This window comes from Bacillus rossius, chromosome 5 (assembly GCF_032445375.1).
Source record: "Bacillus rossius redtenbacheri isolate Brsri chromosome 5, Brsri_v3, whole genome shotgun sequence".
Lineage (NCBI taxonomy): Eukaryota > Metazoa > Arthropoda > Insecta > Phasmatodea > Bacillidae > Bacillus > Bacillus rossius.
The window spans coordinates 66,585,171-66,609,085 of NC_086333.1; the positions used below are offsets into that span (position 1 = coordinate 66,585,171).

General features: G+C 39.9%; 2 protein-coding genes across 6 annotated transcripts in view; one reads left to right on the top strand and one right to left on the bottom strand.

Moving 5' to 3' along the window:
• Positions 1-23,915, top strand: part of LOC134531926 (cilium assembly protein DZIP1) — a 38,170-nt gene that overhangs the window by 397 nt on the left and 13,858 nt on the right. Inside the window, exons 2-9 of one of the 4 annotated variants that reach the window (XM_063367974.1) lie at positions 1,460-1,695; positions 2,655-2,804; positions 3,287-3,451; positions 5,500-5,649; positions 15,872-15,979; positions 18,220-18,361; positions 19,030-19,540; positions 22,650-22,830. In XM_063367974.1, the coding sequence (XP_063224044.1) occupies positions 1,460-1,695; positions 2,655-2,804; positions 3,287-3,451; positions 5,500-5,649; positions 15,872-15,979; positions 18,220-18,361; positions 19,030-19,540; positions 22,650-22,830 (1,643 nt within the window). Of the gene's footprint in view, positions 1-1,459; positions 1,696-2,654; positions 2,805-3,214; positions 3,452-5,499; positions 5,650-15,871; positions 15,980-18,219; positions 18,362-19,029; positions 19,541-22,649; positions 22,831-23,915 lie in introns of those variants that run through there. The other 3 variants (XM_063367973.1, XM_063367972.1, XM_063367975.1) reach the window with 3 other exon arrangements.
• Positions 6,453-11,909, bottom strand: LOC134531927 (dihydrofolate reductase-like). Of its 2 annotated transcripts, none has more exons than XM_063367976.1 (2): positions 11,854-11,909; positions 6,453-9,370 (listed from the first exon to the last, which is right to left on the bottom strand). In XM_063367976.1, exon 2 carries the CDS (start codon positions 9,323-9,325, stop codon positions 8,723-8,725), a length of 603 nt encoding a protein of 200 aa, XP_063224046.1. In that variant the 5' UTR covers positions 9,326-9,370; positions 11,854-11,909; the 3' UTR covers positions 6,453-8,722. The 2 variants fall into 2 exon arrangements, with proteins under 2 accessions (XP_063224046.1, XP_063224047.1); XM_063367977.1 differs by having other exon boundaries at positions 6,453-9,397; positions 11,854-11,901.

Below are 23,915 nucleotides of genomic sequence, written 5' to 3' on the forward strand. Positions count from 1 at the left end.
TATAGGCCTATTCCCTCAATAATTTTTCTGCAAATAGCGAATTTTTTTTATTTGAAAATATACATCTGCAATCTCAACTTCCCTAGGTCCTCCGCACCTCTCGCTTCCAATAATTACCCCTCAAGCCCATTCCACTCCCGCCCTGTCCACACAAGTAATAACTGCTTCCCTCTTTCTTTTCACCTCCATTTCCTCTGTATCTTCCACTCGTGGGGTCTCCTCCCTCTCTACTTTTAGACAACCTATTTCCCAGCTTTCACCAATCCCCCTTTCACTTTGATCTTCTTGAACAGTGTCAGGACTGTTTTACCCATTTACTCCCCTGCAGAGTTTCCCACCCCAGCTCCTTGATCATCTCTGATGGTCTTTGTGTCTGCCCCTCCTTCCCTTCCCTTCTCCAGATACCCATTACCTATCTCTCTGCCCTGCACTGTATTTTCTCCAGCTCTCCTGTCTTCATCACCAGATACAGGTCCCATTACTGTCGCATAGGTACTCTATCAGACTCACCAATGTGGAATATGCCTTGGTCTTTCCCGTTATTATTGTTCCCTTCAATGTCCCTCCTCCCCTTTTTGCCACCCTGTGCTTCCTCCATCCGAGCCTGCCTACTGTATGGCCTGCCCCTTCCAGCAATTTACTTCCAGGTAAATTGTTAGGGTTGTCGCTGTTCCATAAAAAAAAAGTAATATAATTCAAAATAATATGTTTTTGATCACTACAGAAGTTCCTGTACTTAGCCTGGAAACAGAGTTTCCAAACTCCTAATGGTTTCTGAGAAATTACCGTTTATAGGTTACATTATGTAGCCTGTGCAAAGATGTGGCCATCATCATTGTGCTTAGTGTAGCGAAGACAGTTTGCCCCTAGAGACTGTTCTGATTTTTGTCTGTGCCCAACTTTTTTTCCTCCAATTAGGGTGGAAAACACTCTTGGCCCCAGTTGTAATGCACTGGCATTAAAAATCCCTGTCTTGTTGAAAACAGCCTCGGCTATGCTATATTTCAAAGGCTCTCTGGAAACACAAACTTCCGTTTATACTGTCCTCTTCCTTGTAACCACCTTGGTATTGTTTACATTTAACTCCATCCTATTATTCTCTGACCAGCACTCTAGCATGTTCAAATCACCTCAGCTTACCTCCCATTTTATCTCCAATATCATGTATCATAATAGTGAATAGAAGGGGGTCCAAAACACTACCCTGCGGTACTCCTGACATCATCTCTTGGGTACGTTGTAGAGAATTTGTACTATAAACTACTGGGTAACTGCTTACAAGATAGTAGGTCAGTTAAGTTCAATTATTATAATACGTCTGGTGTATGTATATTTTTACGTAAAGCTGAAAATCTATTAGAATATCAACACAGTGTACATTATGTGAATAACCTATTTAATATAACACTTTATCTCACTTGCTTTTTCACAAGGACAGTATTGTTCCTCTTTGTTACAGATGCCATTGACGTGGACAGGTTAATCCAAGAGAGAGACGTGGCAACGTTGCAGGAGAATCTAGCCAGTATAATCAACTACAGTCTTGATGCGGAGTACGATGTAAAGATTCTCGACCCCAGTTTCGTGAAGTTGTTCAGACTGGCGCAGCTGTCCATCGACTACCTCATGTATTCCGAGCAGCACGTCTACAACTGCGTTCAGCTGGCTCAGGACGAAATACTGAAACTATCTGCCGTACGTTCAACCCCTCTTTCTAGCTGCCATTGTTTATGTATACTTGTGACAATATCCCCTGCTTGGTTACAGCATCAGTCATGTCAGCGAATCCAGTGAATTAATGATTGGATGGATTTTGTATCTTGATGTAGTGTCATGTCAGTGTTGTAAGGATGTTCACATTTTTTAGGCTTCCCAGCAAATGAGAGTGAGTTGTTACCAAGACACTAGATCATTGGTTCTCAAACTTACTTAAATCGAGCACATTTAAAATCCCATAATTAATTGTAGGTGCACCATATAAAGTTTCTGAGAAATATGTTATAATAAGTAAAATATCAAAGACCGAAGATAATGCATCAAAAAGTTAAGTGAAAGATACTTTAAGTTACAGACAGTAAAAAGCTACTACTGTACTGAACTAAATCACTTTTTGAGCCAAACCTCTAAAGTCGTTCAAATAACACATTATAATGATGTGTTACCAAAAAGAGTGGTATTTCTCTGCTATTAGGACACATATTTCTGGAATACCACAGGGCACACCAATGCACCCTAGCACACTTTGAGAACCACTAGCCAAGGAGCACAACACATAGTGGGACAGAAGTGTGAAGACCCCAGGAACTAGACATGTAAACAATAAGAGACAGTGGAGTGAGGGTGATGTAGTGTCATGACACTGGTGTGAGTAAAAGGGGGCCATTTTGTGAGAAGCTCAAATTTACTTTGTTTAATGATTTAAGATGTGCTCTGTGATGGGGTAGATGAGTAAAAAACAATTAGTTTTTGGTGCATAATTAGAAACAGTAAGGTGTACGTATCCGAAACTTTAGTCAACACATTTGCGTTGTTTCCATTTTGTTTAATGTTTTACTTAGTGGTTTTGTCATCTTCAATTTTTAAAACCTGCCCCCTCTGTATTTGTTTCCATGCTGCTTGTATGTTCAAAGAGTTCTGTTTTGACTCACGAGCAGGAAGTCCAAAGACTACGAAAAGAGTGTAGGAAAAAAGACCTTGATCAGAAGAACTTGAAAAAGAGGATGAAAAGTTTGGAAAGGTTACGTCCCAGTGACTCGTATCTATACGATGAACAAGCCACATCAGGGGCTGGCCTTCATTTCCAGGTAAAATGTTTTACCATGATGGTTTTTTTACTTTTCTAGATAAGCAAAGTTGAATTAAATGTTGCTGTCTTTCTCTGAACTCAGTTACATATCATCCACAAGCTAGATGGAGTTTAGGTTTCCAGCACTTCTAATGTTGCATAGCGAATAGGTGAATCATAAAATAAAATCTTCAATGCTAAAGTGTACTTGAATGAACAGAGCACACATTTTGCTTGCAGACACAATGTTATTTATATTTAAACTTTAGATTTTTATGCCTGAAGTAAGGCTGACTGCTTTTTCCGAATATCTCCTTAAAGGACTATTCAGACTAAAGAATCCTTAAGAAGGTTATCTTAAATGATGTAAACCATTTTTGCTTTCGAATCTTTTCTGGGCGGCTACAATGGATGTGCTCGGCGCGGCAGTGGCAGTGCGATGTGGCCCCGCAGTGCAGGCTGTGCGGGAAGGTGTTCCGGACATGGGTGTTTCTGGAGCAGCACCACGGCCGGAGGCACGCTGGCCAGCCGGGGCCCCCCGCGCCGGGGCATGCCGCCTCGCTCGAGGCGGAGAGACTGCAGCTGGAGGTGAAGGAGCTGAAGGAGAGGCTGAACCTCGCGGAGCGGCTGCTGCTCCAGGAGAGGGAGGGGACCGGCGGAGAGAAGGTGAGCTTTCCTGACACCTTGCGTCCCCCTCGCTCGCCACCTCTCGTCTGCAGGTTACCCGAGGAACTGAGAGTGCTGCAAATTGTCATTCTTTAATTTCCATCACGCTTCTGCTAGCCTCTTTTCAGTTTATGGTCGCAACATTAAATATAAATTATTTGAGACTGTCCACTGAAATCAAGTGTAAATTACTTCTGAAAAGATTATAGCTTTCTAACTTAAAAAATCTGAAAGTTCCTGCAAACTGTAGATCTATTTGGTATTACAAATTGTGCTTGAATGTATAATAATCCTGTGATGTATCTAGTTGTAATTTTTTTTTTTAAGTCATGCATGATTTAAACTTTTAATTTTCTCTTGAGTGAGCACTGAGTGGTGGTAGTTGAGTGGAATAACTATAAAGATACTAACTTGGGTTTTGGAGCCTCTAATCGCAACATGGCTAAGCGAAAATTGGGTCATGTTGGAGAAAAAGAAAGAAAACAATCAAAATCGCCCGAGCAGAAGCAATTAAGATGCTGAGAAGTGTCGTAGATATCAAATGAGGCAAAATAACTGAGAGAAATGAAACAGTTGGCAAAACGAGCACCTTAATGAGGTGCAAAATTTGCGCTAGAGCAACCTTTGCGAGAAGCGACGGGAATGCAGGAAATTGTGTGGTATTGGATGTGAACATGCTCTATGATGATTCTGATGATATGGAGTCAGTTGAGCCAGAGGTTTTGAAAAATGGGCCGAGTTTGTCGCAGTTTGGTGTCAAAATTTTTCTAGCACGGCCGCCAGTAAGATGTTCATCAAATTCACGTCAAAAAATAAAGCATCATCAATTTTGTTAAATTATTTATTTCATACACAACATTCCCGTTCAGCGCGATGAAAATTCATGAAACAAATCCTTAGTGGCTGTAGTCCAAAATACAGCCTATCCAAAAAAAAAATTTAAGTATGTCTGTTGGATTATTTAATTTAAATTTATGAAGTAGCTTAAAGTTCTTATTACCTATTTTGCTGGTGTTTAAGTTTTCGGGTGTAGTAATTATTTTTTTTTGCTATTATTTTTTGTCTGGAAGCATGATAATGCAATGTGATGGTAAATTACATCAGTACTAGAGTGAGAAAGAGTGAGGCAGGTGATGGCCTGAAGTGCAAGTGAGACAGAAGTTGTAGTTCCCTGTTGAGTGTGGAAACTCAAGGACAAATGTATCATCAGGATTGGAAAAAGAAAGGAAAGTCCCTGCTTGTATGTATATGTATTTTATTTTTTTTGTTTCTTATAATTTGTGCTTTGATTGGCTGATTTTTGAAAGTGTTTTTAAGCATGTATATTAAAATCAGTAATTGTTCTCGAGAGACTTTATTTTCATCATGAATCAATTAGATCAATGTTTGTATGATATTTGAACAGTTTTTAAATTCAATTCCAACAAATTTTTCAAGTTATTTTTATGTATGTGCAATCTAGACCAATTTTGAGCTAGTCGGAGGTCGGGGTTGTTACACAGTAAACCCGTCTTAAGAATTTTCCCATTAAGAAGTGTGCCTGCTTAAACAGGAATAGATTATTTTGCTTTCTGTCCATATAATTATTTTTTTATTTAAAATTATTTCAGAACCTTGTTTTGTTAGTAAGCATTATTGTTACTATTTTAGAATTTTCTTAACAAGAATTTAATACATATGTGCTTTTTGAAGAGGTGGGTTGAAGAGAGCTGTTGTGATTTATCACAGCACAAAATAACTAGCAGGCTATAAAATCAAGTCATAAAAATGTGATATGAATTTTCACTGGAATTTCTTTACAGGTTACACTTTTTTTGCAACATCAATACAATTTTTTCTTGAGATTATTCATTTTGAAAATCGTCACATTACTTGAATACATACCTGTTGAGAATGGTGTAGATTATATAATGGCTATGTGTTTTACTAAGACCCACAGTCTTAGTCATATCTTTTGCCATTATTTAAAATCACCCTCCTAGTAATGCAATAGAGTACGTAATCATTGTATAAGCTCAAAGTCGTGCACATATTTTTTGTAATACCAGTTGCAGGAAACACAGGTCAAGTATCAGGATGACAGAAAAATCTGGGAAGAAGAAAGTAAAAGAAGAATGGAAGAGTGGCAACAAAATGAGCAGAAGAAGTACAGGGAAGAGCTAACAGCACTGCAGGAAAAGTTTCTCGTTGAAATACAGGTAAATTTGAATGTCTACATTTTTTTTTTTCTTTTTTTTTTCTTTCCATCTCTTTTTGCAAACAAACACAGCAAATCTCCGGACAACACAGCAACAGACGAACCATCTGATGAAACTAAACAGATAATGTGGATGACTCAACGATGATGGCACAAAAGATGATGAACTATACAGATAATCTGGGACTATACCTCAGCACAGGCGAACCCAGTAGGCCTTCTCTGACAAAGTGCTGTAATTTTCTACAGCTAAATTCTTTCCATGGAATTTTCTGTGTTGTCTAAGCCTGTAACATTTGACATTGGCTAATATTCGCTTGTTTTCGTGGTGTTTTATGTATTCATCTTTGTTGTACATTCGTGAGGGTTTTTTTTTCCTATGACAACCAGTGTAAACTAACAATGGCATATGTCCAACATGTTTTGTTAAATCAGTTTTCCCCGCTGCAAGAATCATTCAAAGAACGACACTGTATGATGTCAAGCACCAGTTCCTTTCAAACCAAAGTGGCGCATGTTTTTAGGTCTGTGGGGAGCTATGTCTTACAAACCGGGGGTCTGTTACCACTACCCTTGCTCTGGATCAATGATGACAACTCCAGCACCCTGCGGGGAGCTAAGTTAAACAAAAGTGGCGCACACATGAACAAATTTTTTAATTGCCACAGTAATCAACCAACTAGCTCTCATGTCTAAAAGGGTGCCAGCAAAATTATACCAAACAGTTGTGAAATTTGAAAACATTTTAGCAGAGAAATAGAAGAGTATGGATAGGTAGTAGCATACAAAAATACAAAATCATAATTTAAAGCTTTATTATAAAAATCATAAAGACACTTAAACATTGCGTAGAGGGAAAAATACACATGGCTTTGACTTGTTTTGCAGAACATACTCTATAACAGGACTAAACCAATAAAAATATGTATAAAAAAAATACAAAATACCTAAATTTTATGTTAAAGGGAAATTACAAATATATGTATATAAACCTCTTAAAAATTACGCTACCTTTTACAAACATGTAGACATTAAAGCCCGGGCTCAACCTTATTAATAGTCATATCACAGTCATGTCAACTCTTCGTGTGCTTAAGTTTTATAACAATTTTAAAAATATATATATTGTAAAAGGTCCGGTAAGTGGCGATGGCGATTTCTTGATAAATTCACTAAAGGTTAGACAGTTGGGGGATGGGGGAGGCAGGTGAACCTTCTTATTAACAGTCTCGCGAATCCAAGACCAACACTAAGGTACAGCTCACCATTGTATGCTTGAAAACACCAAATAGCTCGGCGCTAACGTGGACATGAAAAAAAGTACTGTTTTCCATGGACGTACGTAAATATGGAAGGCCAACATTTACTTGCAAATCCATTACTCGTAGGGGAATTCTTCAGTTATGCTAAAAGCATAGCACACTAATGCAGTAAGGGTCATGCCCAACGACACCCAGTGTCATAGGGCACAAATCTTTGAAAGTCAGCAACCACTTTTTGGCAGTAGTTTAATCATGGTCGTAGTTACACAGCTCTTTTTAGCGACACATGCGAGATTCCCACAAATACGTTACACTCGCGCAACCCCGGTTGAAAGTATTCTCACGGAATGCAAATAGCAGCTCACGCGTCCACTGCGCCGTCCCAAGGCTAACACCTCACTTGACTGAACCTCCGCACCTACGCCGCCTTCACACAGAAGCACACATGACCACCTTGAGGTCAACACACATGCAAGAAAGTAGTTCTAGCACACGATTTTACTTACCTACTTATTACTGAGGTAGCCGTACTAAAATATTAAACTATAAAAAGTTCTAGTAAAATTAATATGACAAAATACTCTAAAAGTACTTACTATTTGCTAAATACCAAATAAATTGTAATAAACCACAAAATTCTCTGACCTTCCAGACCATTTGAGGTCCTACCAATTTAACAGTCATTTCTGTTTAGGCGTGTTCCAAAACAAATCACAGATTACAATAAATAAAATTATGAACTAAACATAAAAACTAATTTGACTAAACAGGCCAAAAAATAATAATTACAACACAAGTGAAAAAATACTAATGCAATTAGAAAAATAATTACACTTTTAAACCAGAATGAAGTCAGGGGATTCAATTCCAACTCTCTGTATTTTGATACGCCTGATGCAGCCATTCACACTACAATGTCAAAATGGTCAACTTTTTGTGGTGGGTTTTTTCATCTATTAACCACTTCCTAGAAAGATAACCTCTCATTATGAAGTGCTACATTACTTTTGCAGCTTTCCCTGGTATGTGAAAATCCTACTTATGTTTACTGTCCAGAGTTTGAAAAAACCAGGTTATTTTTATAAAAAACTAAAAACCAGGTATTTTTTAGGTTTAATCCAGGTATTTTTATTACGTTAGTTATTTTGGTTCTCATGTTTAAATGAACATCCCACTTTTTTCCACTCATGTTGAACCAGAAAAGTTATAACATCAAAGAACTGAAGTCCAGGGAATCTGACTGAGACTTAACCACAAAAAGGAGGAAGATTTTCCATAGAATGGATGTTTCCCATAGAATGGGGATTTATAGTACAGTCAGGGATTTCCTACAGAATAGGAATTAACTATTTAATATATTTTTATTATATTATTATTTTTTAATTATATTTAATTTTACAGGAGTATTTAGCTGGGTATGGTTACAACTTACTCAGATAATGTAAATAAGATCTTGATTAGTATATAATTTTTTGTGTCTGTAAATCACAAGAAACAAACAAATGCCCAATCTTTTGCTATTAGAGTGTAATTAAATCTTTCATTAAAAAAAATATAATATTCTATTTTAAAAATCTTTTATTTAAAAATTTGTTTATTAATAAAAACCACTTGGTTTAAACCATGGTTTAAATCGTGGTTCAAACCATTGTTTTTTTTAATCGGCCAAACCTGTTACTGGGTGGTGGGTAGATATGAGCATTCCACACCATGGTGTGCAGATCCATAATGTTTTGCACACTTGAATGGGCTCTGTCATGCTCGTTTAGTGAAATAAGTAAAACTGTTGATTGAAATGAAATTTTTTTTCAACTACTGGAGACTTTTCCTCTCGTACACGCACACCTGGTACTTGATGCCCGTCTGCTCGTCTGTCTGCTGGCCTAGCGGCACTCTGTCGTCGCCTATCTCGTCGTCGGGGACCCGCCGGTACGACAGCTCGTTGAACTCGCCAGGGAAGAAGCTGTCGCAGGGGAAGACCGCCTCGATCCTGGACAGGTAGAGTCGGTGAAAGTGCTGGGACTGCAGTGCAGAGCGGTACGCCTGCGTGCCCCCGATCACCCACGCCTGGTCTATGTCCTCCCGGCCACCCAGGAGCTCCACCGCCAGGTCCAAGGACGGGCAGGCGAAGGCGTCCGGGTGGCCGAGGGACCCCGCGGCCCCCTTGGTCAGGACCACGTTGAGGGCCCCCGGGTGGGGCCTGGTCGCGACGCGCTCCATCGTGTCCCAGGTCTTCCGGCCGACTATCACCGCGTTGCGCAGGCCCGCGCGGCGGGATCTTGACGTCATGTCGAGGAAATAGCGGAACTCAGACGGGATGTGCCACGGCAGGACCTCTGCCCTCCCGATGCCCATGTTTTGGTCTGCCGCCGATATCACGTTCAGCTGCACCGACTTCCTCCTGGCAACACTCATTGTTGCCTGCTCGTGTCAGCCGTTGACTTCGCTCTCTAAGAGTGGCTGGAAACACATGAAGTGGAGATGAATCTGGGGAAGAACATCACATTAGCACAAACATTACGTCAGCACAAATTTCTCATAACAAGTCATTATATATTTCATAAAGTTTCTTGTGGTGTTTTATATAAACAAACAATGCCAAAAAATCCTTAAGGGTTTTGGAATGTTTTTAAAAGGTTTGTGTACTTACAGCTGTAAAAATTATTCTTTTTTTTCTTTCAAACCTATCTATAATTATTTTTAACAAGATGCTACTGTTGATCTCTCAGGGCTAGCCGAACAATAGGAGTACTGAACGCGTTACAAGTAAATGCCTCGACGCTGAACTTGTGACATTTCCACCTAGACCGGAATTAATCATCGCGTTTTTGAGGTTCTATTTCTTTAGGTGTGTTGAGGGTGAAACATGTTTATGCACCATAAATAGAATGGAATAAGCGTACATTACACAATGGGAATTTAACAGGTTGAAAGTTCCACGCGCTTGTGTGCAGAAAAAACGTCTATAGCCATGAGCCGAAGTCATCAAGATATCAAGATGGCGGACCCACGTGTGGCAACATACACCCGTGCATGTTTCGCGAATATTCGGGGATGTACTATGCGTATTGGGTTTGCCAAAGTAAATGTTATGATAGTGAAACTATCCTAGAATACATTTTGTAAATTTGAACAGTCATAAAAAAATATGATAGCAACTTCAAAAATATGTATAATTTATTAGCCAGAAAAATTGTGTTGAGATGAACATGGCGTCAAAGATATTTAACAGTTTGTTGGTTCTCTAAAGCATTACGAACATGGTGCTATCTTTGAAGTATTTTTTAAACTAAAAGTTGCAGTTCAATAAATACATTAAATCAAAATTAACCTGAACCTTTAAAAAAACATATCATAACACTAAGTATATGTATGTACATTTGGTTTTGCTTGAATGACAGAAATCAGTCTATAAATATTCTTACAACAAACAAAACTAACCTTATTGGGCTGATTCAACATGTAAGATTTATAAGTAAATATTTAATCACAACATTTTTGTATTCAACATGGCATCGAACATATTGTTACAAATGCAAGCAGGGCCGCGGTGCTGGCTGGTGTCAGGTGACGTGACACAGGCCACGCGTTCCTGGCCGAATCACAAGAGTCGTCACTACCCTCCTCCCCTCTCTGCGCCCCGCACATCGTCCTAACTCGGCATCGGGCAGCCCGGGGGAATTTCGCGGGCCATCGCGTGAGCTGCAGATGCCCTTCTCGACTGTTCGGGCGTCTGATCAGCCCCCGGGATGATGTGGCTCGTCATCCCCGGCCGTCGCGTGAGCTAACGATACCCTTCTCAACGCTTCGGGCTTCGGGTTGGTGCGGGATGACGTGACTAGCCCTAACTGTGCTCGTCGGTTCTGGAAAGGGTGTCGGACCCTACTTAAGCCGCGGCGCTGGCCTCCGTGAGAGTTCCGAGCGGAATGTCGAGCGGATCCTTAGCGAAGGAAAGTGCGACGGCGGCGACGGAGTGCGACGAGAGTTTGGCGACGGAGTTCCACAAGGAGTGCTGCGGCGATAGTTGTGCGAGGAGTGCGGCCCAGCAAGGAGTGTGGTTGTAAGAACTTCAGACACTGGGTGACTGGGAAATAAACATTTTTGATTGCGAGAAATTAGTGATCAGTCATTTTTGAGTGAGATTATTTATCATTACTGTAAATATTAGTATGTAATCAATAAAACTGTGTAATAAAAACTTAATTGGGCTGTCTCTTATGAACCCAGTTCTCCTCACATTAATAAAATTGTAACAATATATATGCTAACAATTTCTTGTGTGTCTACAGAATGCAAATGCTGCGCTAGCTCTATGCTGAATTTTAACTAAGGATAGTCAAAATTGTAATGCAATTTTTTTGTCATTATTTCCTTTTTGTAGCTATAAATTTTAACATAAAGTATCAAAGGATATTTTTACTTTTATTTTTTAATACCTGTGCGCGATTCAATTTCTGCAGTGTTCACGAAAGCAATTTATATGGATGAAGCTCGCTGGTCTGCCATCTCTTTGAGATTTCTGAGACTTCCACAGATGGCAGCACCGTGTTTACACGGAACCATTCTAATTTACTCTATTTCAATTGACTTTGATTCTATTCATGAAATTACTCCTACCAAATGCCTTATACCAAGAGCTAGGATGTTTACACATCAAAAAATGTTCTTTAAAAATTAAATGAACTGAATTTCAGTTACAATATAAATTATAAAATTAATTTTGTGACAGATTTTTTTCAAATATGTACTTGTATCCTTTCATTAAGTAGAAATTGAGGTTATAAATATCTTTTCATGGAATTTTATTGTTGAGGTTAGACACAGACTTCAAGTTTTAATGCACAGATTATTAATTTTTTTTATTCATTATATCTTCTATCAAGTTCATAAATTAAATCTAAATAACAATATTTAAAGGACTGTTTATAGTTAAGTTTTCTCACCAGTTGGCTAGTGTTCCTAACCCAACAACAGCTGGAAGCAACATGGATACTGTGTCATGGCTGCTAAGGATCAACTGGTCCAGCAACTGTCTGGAACATTTTTTTTTTTTTTAATTTTTTTTAAGGTCAAATTTCTTCAAGCAGGCAAGTCACACTCCTGCCTGAAAACATTAGCTGTTTCATTGTACATTTTATAATTATGAATACTTAGGGGCTGGAAAATTAGCATCAATTATTTTGACATTTGCACAACTTATTTAAAATTTAATATTTATATTCTTAATGTTTGTAAAATAAGTATTCATGAGTATAAATACCTACAAATATGTAACCCTATTGTTCAGTTTTCTACACAAAATTTTTTTTTTCATTCGTTTATAAATTAAAATTGCTTGTAAAATTGGTTGTGCAAAATGCTAGCATAAATTCACAGGTTTAATTTATAGTAATTCACAAATCAATTGGTTTATTTTGGTTGAACAGTTTTTTTTTGATGTTATCTCAGTTTCATGTAACTTGGCTGCATCACAGGCACATGGCAATATCAGAGAAAATGATCACAAATCTTGTGTATAGAAGGATAACCAGAAGTTCGGAACATCGGTCATGTGGGACATTTGTGGAACACCCAAGCACCTGCTGTGGTTTACTTTATTTCACACTCCTGCTAAAGCAACATGTAAGAGACTGCAGCCTGTTTTGTTTTCGTTTTATTAGCCAACTGTACACCTTTCTTCTATGAGGCAAGAGAAAGTCTGTAGCAGAGATGGTAGAGGTGTTGGGTTTGTGTCTTATTTGACTAACATCCATTAAAAAAAAATTTAATTATTAATGCGCATGTGTTCCAGAAAACAAGAAGGGTTGCTGCTTTCTAAGCGAGAGAAGATACATGTTGTACAACAATTTTTAAAACTCATAAAATATGTTCGCAGTTATATGACATGTTATAAAATACTATTTTACAAATGAATATTATTTTTAATTAATTTAGCTGGAAAAAGCATTTATTTAAAAAAATTAGCTAAAATAGCATGTATGTTGTACTGCAACATGTTTGTTTTGACAGTTTAATTATTTATTATTATTTACGATTTATTTTATTTTGTTTGCTCTATGTATAATATTATTTATTTTCAGAAACGGCAATATTTTGTTATGTATGTCTATGGAAAAGTGATTCTTTGGATTTTTACCGGACTATTTGAACTAGGTATTGTTGATACCCCTCTAAGGACTAATGGACTTGGAAACTGTAAACGGTAAAATTAACGCCGTTTATTTATTATGTAAATTATGATTTTAATATTTATTTATTTAAAATGTAAGTGAAATTTTGTTATCCGCGCAATTGTTGCGTTCGGAGTTCACGTTTTCGGTAAGAAATTAAGTAACAGAATTGGTTCTTTTGGCCAATCACGGGCCACCATTTAAAAGTTGAGTCTTACTGGTTTATTTGAGAAACTAGTAAGAGAGAGAGTTCTTAATGGCCAGCTGAATGAGCGGCAACTTCGTGACGTCGGCGATTTTAAATCCTGAAAATTAGCTATTTAGCATCAGGCATCCCGGATAGAGGATGATAATTATGAACCATTAGGGAGTTCAGAATATTGAAATAGGATTTATCTAAAAAGATAAATAATATAGGAGTGAATAACGTGAGTAATAAAAGTGCCCAGATTTTTGTGTCCCCATCTTATGCACGAATCACGCAACTACCGTTTTTATGTCACATCGTCGTCGAAACTTAATATAAACATTGATTTTCTGAATGAAATTGACTTTATAGATTTAAATAATACTTGGAGATAAATTTTACGATTTACACACTAATTAACAGACTCAGTGGTCCTATAGATGAGAGGCTCTGAGCTCTGCCGATGAACTATTTGAACCTAACTAGCCAAGGTAAATTGATTTTAAGTTCCCTAAAACATGAATTAAAAACTGTGTAGTGCCAACGAACCCGAATAAAGACTTTTGAAAATATTTAAATGTGCGCAACATAACTCCTGGTAATTGAACTTTTATTGAATTCCTATGATGTCAATGTTAAGTTAGGTTGTTGTTTGAATATGAATAGCAATTAAATTAAATATATTAATAAGATTGAAATCTTTTAAATCGTTTTTACATTGGGAATAAAATAATTCTATATTTTATATTCAAAGTGTTGTGTTATGTCATTTGTAATTTCACCTACCCCAGTGTATATTTATGTATGTTCCTAACCAATCAAGCAACACCTAACTGTGACCTACATGATATCAACACTACCAGTGGAGAGTCACACAATTAAGAAATAAAATTTATTACACAGTTTTAATTCAGCCCAACGTTTTTTTAGTGTGTGGAGCCTAACTTCTAAAGTTCCCTGCACATAATTAAATTGGCTACCCCCAGTGGGGCCTATACATATATCAACATAGTAAGTGTGTGCGGGAGGACAAAAGTTTCCCCACAATGTTATAAATTAGCAAAAACAATGCAATCTATAGCAAGATGCTAATTTTTCTGTCCCCTACAATTAGTACTTCACTTAATATATGTTTCAACTAAAGCCAAAATTTTGTTGTTTTGTATTTTCACTAACATTTTGCCAAAATAAATTAAGATTTTGATGTTATCATTTTTATTTTTATGAATGTTTACATGTTGTTTAGTTATTTTGCAGATATTTGTTTTTACATATTAATTTTAATTATTTTAATGTTTCATACTAAAGTTATCCTAGTGTTATAGCGAGCTACCCATCATTAGAAGTGTTGATTAACCACCCTTATTTGCAGTTTAACTTCTCCTAGTTTGTTCATTATATTTATTTTTTATAATTGAATCATTATTTTTTGTACTGAGTCTGCACTTGGCACACTTTCTTCTTGAATTTACACTTGAACACAGTTCGCCAGGTAGAAATTATTTCATCCAATATTTCTAATAAGACTGTTTCTCTTTGGTATCTTACTCAGTTGGAATTGTAAGTTTCCAGTAATAATGCAGTTTAAGAAGCGAAGGGGAGAGTCACATTTTAGCAGGACATCGGGCAAGACGTCTTCTGTGTGTTTGGGGTGGTCCTGATTCTCACAGGACCCCACACAGGAGTCAAGAAGATCTCGTGACGACTGTGGATCAATTAGTTATCTTCTATATAAGTTGAATTTCGGGACGTCTGCCATTTTTAGCTTCAGACGTTGGGTGTAACGCCGAAGCTGTAGTGAACTTCCATGTCGGGCGTTTACGAGACTCCAGTCTGGAAGGTTCAGCCCGAGTCGTCAGTGACAACCTATCCCCTGATCCGAGATTATTGTCTTTGGCGAGATTGTCCTGAGTTCCTAGCAGTTTTCAACAACCTTGGAGGAGCTGCTATGGGAGAGATCCTGACGTCTACAGTTGTCGATTTAGCTCATTCTACGTCGCTGTTAGCTGATGTTCCTGGAGGCTGTGCTGACCAACTGGAGGTCCTGTCGACGAAGTATGCAAGTAGACAAGTGTGAAAGTATGCTGCTTCATTTCTACCTCTCTCCTGCCGTTTATTCCTCTACTGGTTCCCCCACCACATACCTAAATATTTCCCTTCTTACCTAGTTCCCCCACCACGTACCTAACTGTTCTCCTCATGCGATCAGAATTTTTGTAACTAGAAAATTGAAGCCCCCTCAGAAAAGAAGTTCCACTTAAAGAACTAGTTATTAAAGTTTTAATTATTTTTTTGTCTTTTTTTTATGGGCACTATAACTATTATATTACAAAAATTACTTCCAGACTGAGACATGAAATGTAGAGGTGGAAAATCATGTTCGCTTTCATAAGCGAGTAAATGTTTGTGGGTGTTGGAACCAGTAGTCGGATGCAGTCTTACTGCTTATTCATTCCTGTTTTCTTTCTCTTGTTATTATTATTATGTGGTCTAATCATTGCAGTTCATCTTGTTCACACACTATCAATTATTTTTATAGTTTTGATTATACACACTGATATTGTACTTATTGTGTGGAGATAACCCCGTTTGACCATTTTACAGCATGTAAAGGAGCAATCCAAGGCTTGCTCTGTTAACTCCGAACTTGCAGAAAATGTTCAGAAACAGGAAGAAAAGTTGTCATTACTGCAAGAGGAGCTGGGAAAGAAGGTATGTTGTTGTCTTTCTTGGCTGTGTAGTGTGTTTAAATGCTCTAATCATTTTTTTTAATGGACTGCATTTTTCATCTTTGCAAATCCACTAAAGTGATTCACATCAAGCCATATGTAGAACTGCCACCTGTTTAATTTAATCAATATATGATGTCTGTTATTAAAGTTACGAATCTTAGTAAGTTTTCCGATAGTATAAAAACAACTCTTTTTGAGTCGGTTATCCTGAGTGGCAGGCTAATGAACCATTTAGTATTTCTCCTTATGCCCCATTCATAGTCTCCTTTACCATTATCCTCACTCCCTGCCTTCATCTTACATCTCTTTTCCTGTCACATCTCAAATCTCCCCACTTTTTTACTCTCCTTCATCTTTCTTTCTCCCACTCTGCTCCTCTATCCCTCTCCTCCTGTATAACCCTTTCTTCACCCATCACTTTAATGATCCCTTATTAGAGACCAGATTTTATGGTTTTGTTTTTAGTCCAATTTCGTTTTTAAAACAAAAGATTTCGGCATTATTGTTTTCATGTTTATAAAAGCTATTTTGTAAAACTCTACCAAATAATGGTAAAATTTATATGCTGCATTTAGAAATAAAATAATAATTTGTAATAATTCTAAAACATATATTCAGATCTTTAAAAATAAATTTGCGAGCATATATGGTTTAAAAGTTATTCAATAAGACACGTACAATAAAACAAATTAAATTAAGTTTTCTGAACCAGCATTTAATATAATTTTGTGTCTGGAAATAATGACATTCCTTGAATTTCAAACATGAAAAGATTACTTTTTTTATTATTTGAATTAAATTTTGGGTATATGCTACTTAATTCCATGATATAACTAATTCCATTATTTAACTTGAATTTTGGTGCTATATTGTGTATTATCTTTCATTTTGGTGTAATGCTTTGTTTTAACATGCTTTTCAGTGTTATTTTGGTTTTATCACTATTCACCATATAATTTTATCCTATCATTTATGTATATTTCTGGGGTCTTCATTGAGTGGTCACTCATGTGGTGAGTGACGATAGTTCAGGCGCAACTTTCAGTGCAACTCAGTTCATAAGCACTGGCAGTCCGAAATGTCAGGCAAACCATCAATCATACATACCAGAGTTGGTGGAGAGAAAAAAAAATTCAACCAAACAACCTTGTTTTTTTTTGTTTTAAACCAGGTTTTTTTTTACTTTAGTTATTATGGTACTCACCATGTTCAAATGAAAGCCATTCAACATCCTGCTTTCTGCCACTCATGTTGAACCAGAAAAGTTATAACATCAAACAACTAAAGTCCAGCAAATCTGCACATATGACTGTAGCTTAACCGCAGATAGGGTATTTCTCCCACAGGAGAAGGATTCTCCATAGAATGGGTGTTCCTCGCAGAAAGGAGATTTGCAGTACAGTCAGGAATTTTCCACAGAATAAGGAATTAATTTTAGAGGAGTATTTAGTCGGGTATGATTTACAATTTATTCAGATAATTTAAATTATAAGATCTTGATCAGTATATCATTTTATGGAACCTGTAAATCACAAGGAACTTTAATGACCCAGCTTTTGTTATTAGATTGGAATTACAAAATTCATTCAAAAATTAAGATGCATAGTCTATTCAAAAAAACAATATTTAAAAAAAAAATTGGTTGTCTGTAAAGTTGGTTTACGTACAATAGTTTAACGTGACAACGTCATAACAAAACATCGATGAAATGATTGCATACTTTTATGAATAAAATTGAATCATTTTTATTGAATTATCACTATTTTGTATGGATACAAAGAAGGAGTGTATTGAAATCTACAATTTAATTGATAAATTTACTGTTATTTGCACTCATTAATTCGAATATGTTTATTACTTTAACGAAGAGATGATTTCAACTATAACTTTTATACATGTTTGCTATGTTTAATTTCTTCCAATCTGTGTTATTCTGTTAAGGATAGGACGATGATGGGAAATGTAGGAAACGAATGGGAGTGTTTCAAGTTTAATGTGCCTTGGAAAAGTCAAATCGATGGTTGTTCCAATCGAGTGGAAGAGAGATAGATGCGGCGCAAGCGTACAATGAGCGTTACGGGACACTTTTTTCGTGCATGCAGCCGGCGTTTCCATCAATTTATTATACGTTGTCACGTCAAAATTGTTTTTATAAAAACACTTGTGGTTGGAAGCAGCCAGCCCTGATGCAGACGTGTGCTGCACCCCGGGTGGTTGCAGCTGTCGCCTGGCGTGCGGGAGCTGCAGGCCCAGCTGGAGGCCCAGGAGCAGCTCTGGAGGTCGCGGCTCGGCGAACTGGAGCAGCGACACCGGGGAGACCTCCGGGACCTGGCCGCCCGGCTCGGCAGCTCCGAGGCCGAGAGTGAGTGTCGGCTCCCCGTGCCCGTCGCCCGGGTGTCCCGCTGCTCGTTGCAGTGTCGAAGGCCTTGTTTCAGTGGTGGTGCAACTCCATATTGAATCATCCACACTTTCGTTTTCATGCAAGTCGTTTGAAAGGAAATAAGGTTCATCTCCTGCAACAAATTGGCCCATTCCTTTTATTGTTTTTTTAATCCTTTTAAAAGGTAGGGGAATACAGTGAGTTTTACTGTAGCTATAATTTATGTAACCAGGGTCACGAGAAAGTAAGGAAACTTGAGGAATGGTGCTGGAAGTCATGAAACTTTAATTTCCAGCAGTGTTTTGCTAACTTACATTTAGTTGTTTTTTTATGCCTCACTTCAGTTTATAGTCGCATATGAAAATTGTCTCTGAAAATGTTTTTAAATTTTTATTAATTTTATAATCTGTACATCCTGAAAATATTAGAAAATTTCATATTGCATTTTCTCAAGTTTAATGTTGATTATGTATGTAAATTTAAAAATTACCCTTTGATAAAAACTAGTAAAACAAAAAAAAAATTTTACGGTTTGAAAAAAAAAATGCTGGTACTTGGGGTTTGTGAAACCCTGGTGACTCATTTCACAATTGAGAAAGCATTTTTAAAACACATTTTAAATGTCTTGTGGAATTTTTTTCTTTGTACAGATGCTAAGATGATATCTGCGTATGAATCGAAAATCCTGAGCCTGACCGCCCACGTGAAAGAGCAGGAGCTCACGCTGCGCTCCCAGGGAGAGCAGATAAAGAGGCTGACCAGCCAGCCGCAGCCCAGACAGGCTGTCCAGCCGAGCGTGAGCCCCGCGCCTGTCAGGCCCTCGCCGGTCCGCCCCACCGGGAACAGTGCCAGGAGCTTCACCCCGGTGAGGCCTCTCCTGGCCGACGAGCCCCCGGAGCGTCGGGAGTCGCCCGAGGCCCCTGGCATGACCGCGGTGACGCCGGCGGAGCAGCGGGTCCTGCACGCGGGCAGCGTCCACAGCTCCAGGGACTCCGGGCTGGACTCCCCGAGGAGGATGGTGCACCCCGAGCCCGAACCCCGGGAGCACGAGCGACACCGAGGGCAGCAGGGAAGCGAAGAGAGCGCGTCGGACGAGACTTCCGAGAGTTCCGAGTCCGCCAGCCAGCAGAAGGAAGAAGATGACGTGGTCCCGGTGCCAAGGTGGGTGTTGAAACAGTAGAGGCGTAGGATTTCATTGTGTTAAGTGGAATTATATTACATTGTCGCAGTTATAGTGGTGCTCTCTCCTAGGTATCCCTTTGGCCCCGGTAGGGTTGCATGGAGAGGTTCCCTAGTGAGACGAGACTTCACTCTACGTCCAATTATAACGAGACTGCCTACTCGGGTGGATGGGTCTGATTGATGAAGTTAGTGGATGTTCTGCGGGGGTGTCGGAGGGAAGGGCCTTATTATTTCAGGTGGATATCCCCATGGGGGGATTCCCTTCAGATGGTCCTCGGTGGCTCGTGATACCTCTTTCTGGGGCTGCAGCCTAGTTGTGGGACTAGTGCCCTGGCCAGCTGTAGTGGGGTTACCTCCAACTGGGGTGTGGTGCAGAGGTACTGGCTGGAAGGGGGCTGCAATGCTCTGGTGGCGGGCCGCCACTGCTTGATCTCGGGCCTTCTCGTAGACCCAAGGTGCCTTGTCACGGGAGTCGCCCTCCACGGGAATGTACCTGGGGTAACAAGGGGGTATCAAGCTATTCCCTGGGGTTTTCTGGGGGCTCTTCTGGGACCCTCTCCGAGAGTAGGGCATTGGTGATGGTCGTCTTACCAGGAGTAGCTGAGATGGCTGCTGCGTCGGCGATGACCTCCTCCGGGTGCTGAAGGTAGTTGTCCAGGCGATGGCGGCAGCAAGGGTTCCCTTGGGATGGTCCCCGAAAGTACTGTGCACTCGATTTGGAGCAACACTAGTTTATTTAGTACTAGCACGGGCCGACAGCCTTCCCTCTACAAACTATTTCCTGTTTTTCTACGGCCTACAGACAGGCAGATCCTATTACTCTTATCTCTAACACTCGACTCGTCTGGTGTCAAACTCGCGAGCGACGCGGAAAACAGACTCCCAGTAGCCGGCGCGGTTGATCGGAGTCTTGACTAGCGAGGTGAGCCGGAGCTCGTCAGCTAGATGACTGGAGTGGCGCGGTGAGCAAAGCTCGGCAGCTTTGGTGCCTCCAGGACACCAACTGCCCTCCTGCCGCCACCGTCGATCCATCATATTGCCATCCGGGACAGTTAGTGTGTGCGAGACCAGAAAACAAAGTTTTTATAACTCGTTTAGTGCATTGTAAATCAGGTGCACCCCACACTTTTGTAAAATCACTTGGATCAACGGGCGGGGCGCGTGTATTGTTGGATAAGTTTGGCACACGGGCCTGTGTGTGCGCTGGTGGGTTGTGTAATGCTATAAAAAGTTACGTGTACCTGTCATCAGCGGGGGAGTGAAGCTCCCCAGCAGCTAGATCGGCTAGCTGGCGTGATGTAGTGTCATGTTGGTGTGCATGAGAGGCTTGATAGTGTGCAGTATTTGCAAGTGAACTAATTAAACTCAGGTGTGGCGTGTACTGTAAAGCTGTGCGAGCCGCTCCTCCGAACCCCTAGGAACACAGAACATGCATGGGTAGTTAGTCCATATGTGCATGTAATAGGTAGTCCTGGCCGACACTCGCAAAGGCATGTCATCGTGTGGTCGTGTTGGTGAACGAAAAAAGAAAATACATAGGTTAGTACTCTACTGGCCGCCTTAGGGACCGAACTATTGTGTTCCAATATAGTTGGGTCAAAGATTGCTGTAGCTAGCCCCCAGGCTGTCGTCTTCTACACCTGAAAAATAGAAAGTGAAACTAATAAATGAAGGTTGTCCTATTCTATTATTGTTCGAGCAGAGAGATGCCCTCGTCCAGGTTTTTTTTTATTATAAATTTTTGAATAATTTTTTTTAAATTAATTTAATTTTTATTTATTTTTTATTTTATTTTTATTTTTTATTATTTTAATTCTTTTTGTAATTAAAATCTAAATTAAAAACTACTATACAAGCCCCCAGAGCCCTGCCCTGACAGGCATGCATGCCTCTCGGCCCGGATCCCCAGCGAAGGCTGGGGCAGCTCTCTCTACCAGTTCACCTGCATGATTCTGCCTTGACAAGGTGCTACGACGTGTGTGTGGTTTGTCGCGCGTGCTGTATTGGTGTGACTGTAAAATGTTACGTACCCCGGGGAAGGGACTGCCCTCCTGGCCCAAGGGCCGGCCTTTTATACCCCTCCTGAGGGCCGGGGCGTGACGTAGGGACGGCTGGGGGTTCCAGGAATCGCGGGCGCTTCCAGGAATTCCAGGCGGCTGTAGGGCAGTGCTGGTCCTTGGGGTAACAGAGAAGGCATAAGAGGTTCCGGTCTATTTGGTTTTTCCTTTATGCATGTTTCACAGCTTGAAGTAAATTGTTTAATGTCGTTTGTAATGCCCGGCCACCAAACCGTCGCTCTAGCTCTTTCAATGTATTTCTTGGTGCCCAGGTGTCCTAAGTGAATTCTTGTCTAAATGCCCTACCTTAGCGATGTAGGTATCACTAGAGTAGTTCCCTTCATTAGTAAACCTCTGATGAAAGATAGCTCTCCTCGTACTGTCCAAAATGCTCGGCATGAAACTGGTACTTGTGACGCCGGCCTGGTGGGAGAGGGGTAGGCGGGGTGGCTGGGATCGGAGGAGGAGCAAGGGGGGTAGGGGGGGAAGTGCGCGTGCATTCGGCTGGCCTGGCGAGAGAGGGGTAGGCGAGGGGTGGCGGCCACTGCGTGGAGTGTGCGCGCGCACCCAGCTGGTTGCCAGGGGCCAACCAAGGACGCGGCGTGGTCGCCCTGGTAACGGGCGACTGATTGCGGCTGGGCGGGCCGGCTGTCACAGTCGGTCTGCGGCGGCGGCGGCGGCGTGCACACGTGTTTAGGAAGAGAGGGGCTGACGGCTTCAAGATTAAAGACGTGCGCGGCACGTCGTGCGTCAACATTAAACTTGAAAAACCATTAATTTGTTACATACTAATAAAAGTACTCTATATTATAATTTTTTTAGATAAAATACATCCTGTAGGGATTATATGTGCATCGGGGACTTAAATATGCAGCCATATTTCTTTTAGTAGCTGTGTGTTTAGTAAAAAAAAAACTTTTAATTTTTATTTATTTAAATTTCAGAGCGCAGCTTGCAGTGTGAAATGTGGGTTACGGAAGCTAAGACACGAAATGTTCTGAAGCCTGCAGTAATATTTGTTGCGTGTGCAGTTTGCAGGAAGCGCTCGCGCTGAACCCCGACATCCTGACGGAGCTGCGGGGAGACATGCGGGACATCCTGGAGCGCAGGCTGCGGGAGCTGGGGATCGACCCGGAGTGGGAGGGCATCCCCGCGGCCACCTTCAGGAAGAAGATGGCGACCGTCGAGCACCACCAGACCATCACTGCCAAGGTCAGCAGTGGTACAAGTAGCTCGCCCCGTACCGATACCTCGCAATGTCCCGGTTTCAGTGACTTTCGAAATTTCAACCCCCATAACTAATAACTAGAGACAAGATTTTATGGTTTTAGTTTGTAAAACAGATGATTTCGGTGTTACTGTTTTTATTTTTATAACACCAGTTTTTTTATTACTTACTCCACAAAAATATGGGTAAAATTTATATGTTGCATTTTTACTGTAAAATAACTATTAATAAATTGGTCAAAAATGTTAGCTAGCATTTGTGATTAAAAACTGATTCAATAAAAGACCCACAATAAAAAAATTTAATTTATTTTTCTGATCCATGTACTTTGGTAAAAATGTTTTCCGGAAATAACTACGGTTCCTTAAATTATAACATTAAAACTTTTTCTTATGATTTGAATTAAGTTTTGGTTAAATGCTGCTTAATTCCATGATATAACTTACATTTTGATGCTAAATGGTGTTTTGGTTAGTGAGACTGTAACATTCTGGAAGTTTTTTTAAAAAGAAAGGAAGACACGGGTGCCTCAGTCTGTTGCTAGTAAGTTATTTTTCATGCTTCGAGCTAGTGCATTGTTGGGAAAACCCAGCACGTAGGGTGCATAACTGCGCAGCAGTGGAGTAGATCATTCGCTGGGCACTGTCTCGCCAACCAATCAGGACGAACCATGTGGTGGTGTAATGTGTCTTTCTATACTTTCAGGGGACAAATTTTTTTCAAAATTGTTCCCAATTTGGTTACGTTTACGATTCTGTATTTGTGATTGTTCGGGTGACCCACTGGGTTCCTTCCCTTTGTTTTCACCTTTGTAAGAGAAGACAACTTCATTGTTCAACTAGTTGTCACTCAATTGTCACCGCATGCGGTCGCGGTGTCGGCAGAATTGATATTTACGAATAGATATTTTCACGCCTGCTGGTTAGGGTCAGGCTGAGTTTAAACTTTTTTTTTTTTTTTTCGTTTGGACTATTCAAGTATAAATCCGACCTCAGGTGTCAGCACCGGCCCGGGGTGACTATAATCACCTCTCTGCAAATATTCCGGAAGTAATGTACTTCTCATAAAA

Excerpts from the sequence above, each read along its gene's own strand:
- LOC134531927 (XM_063367976.1), bottom strand. The coding sequence starts at position 9,325 with ATGAGTGTTGCCAGGAGGAAGTCGGTGCAGCTGAACGTGATATCGGCG.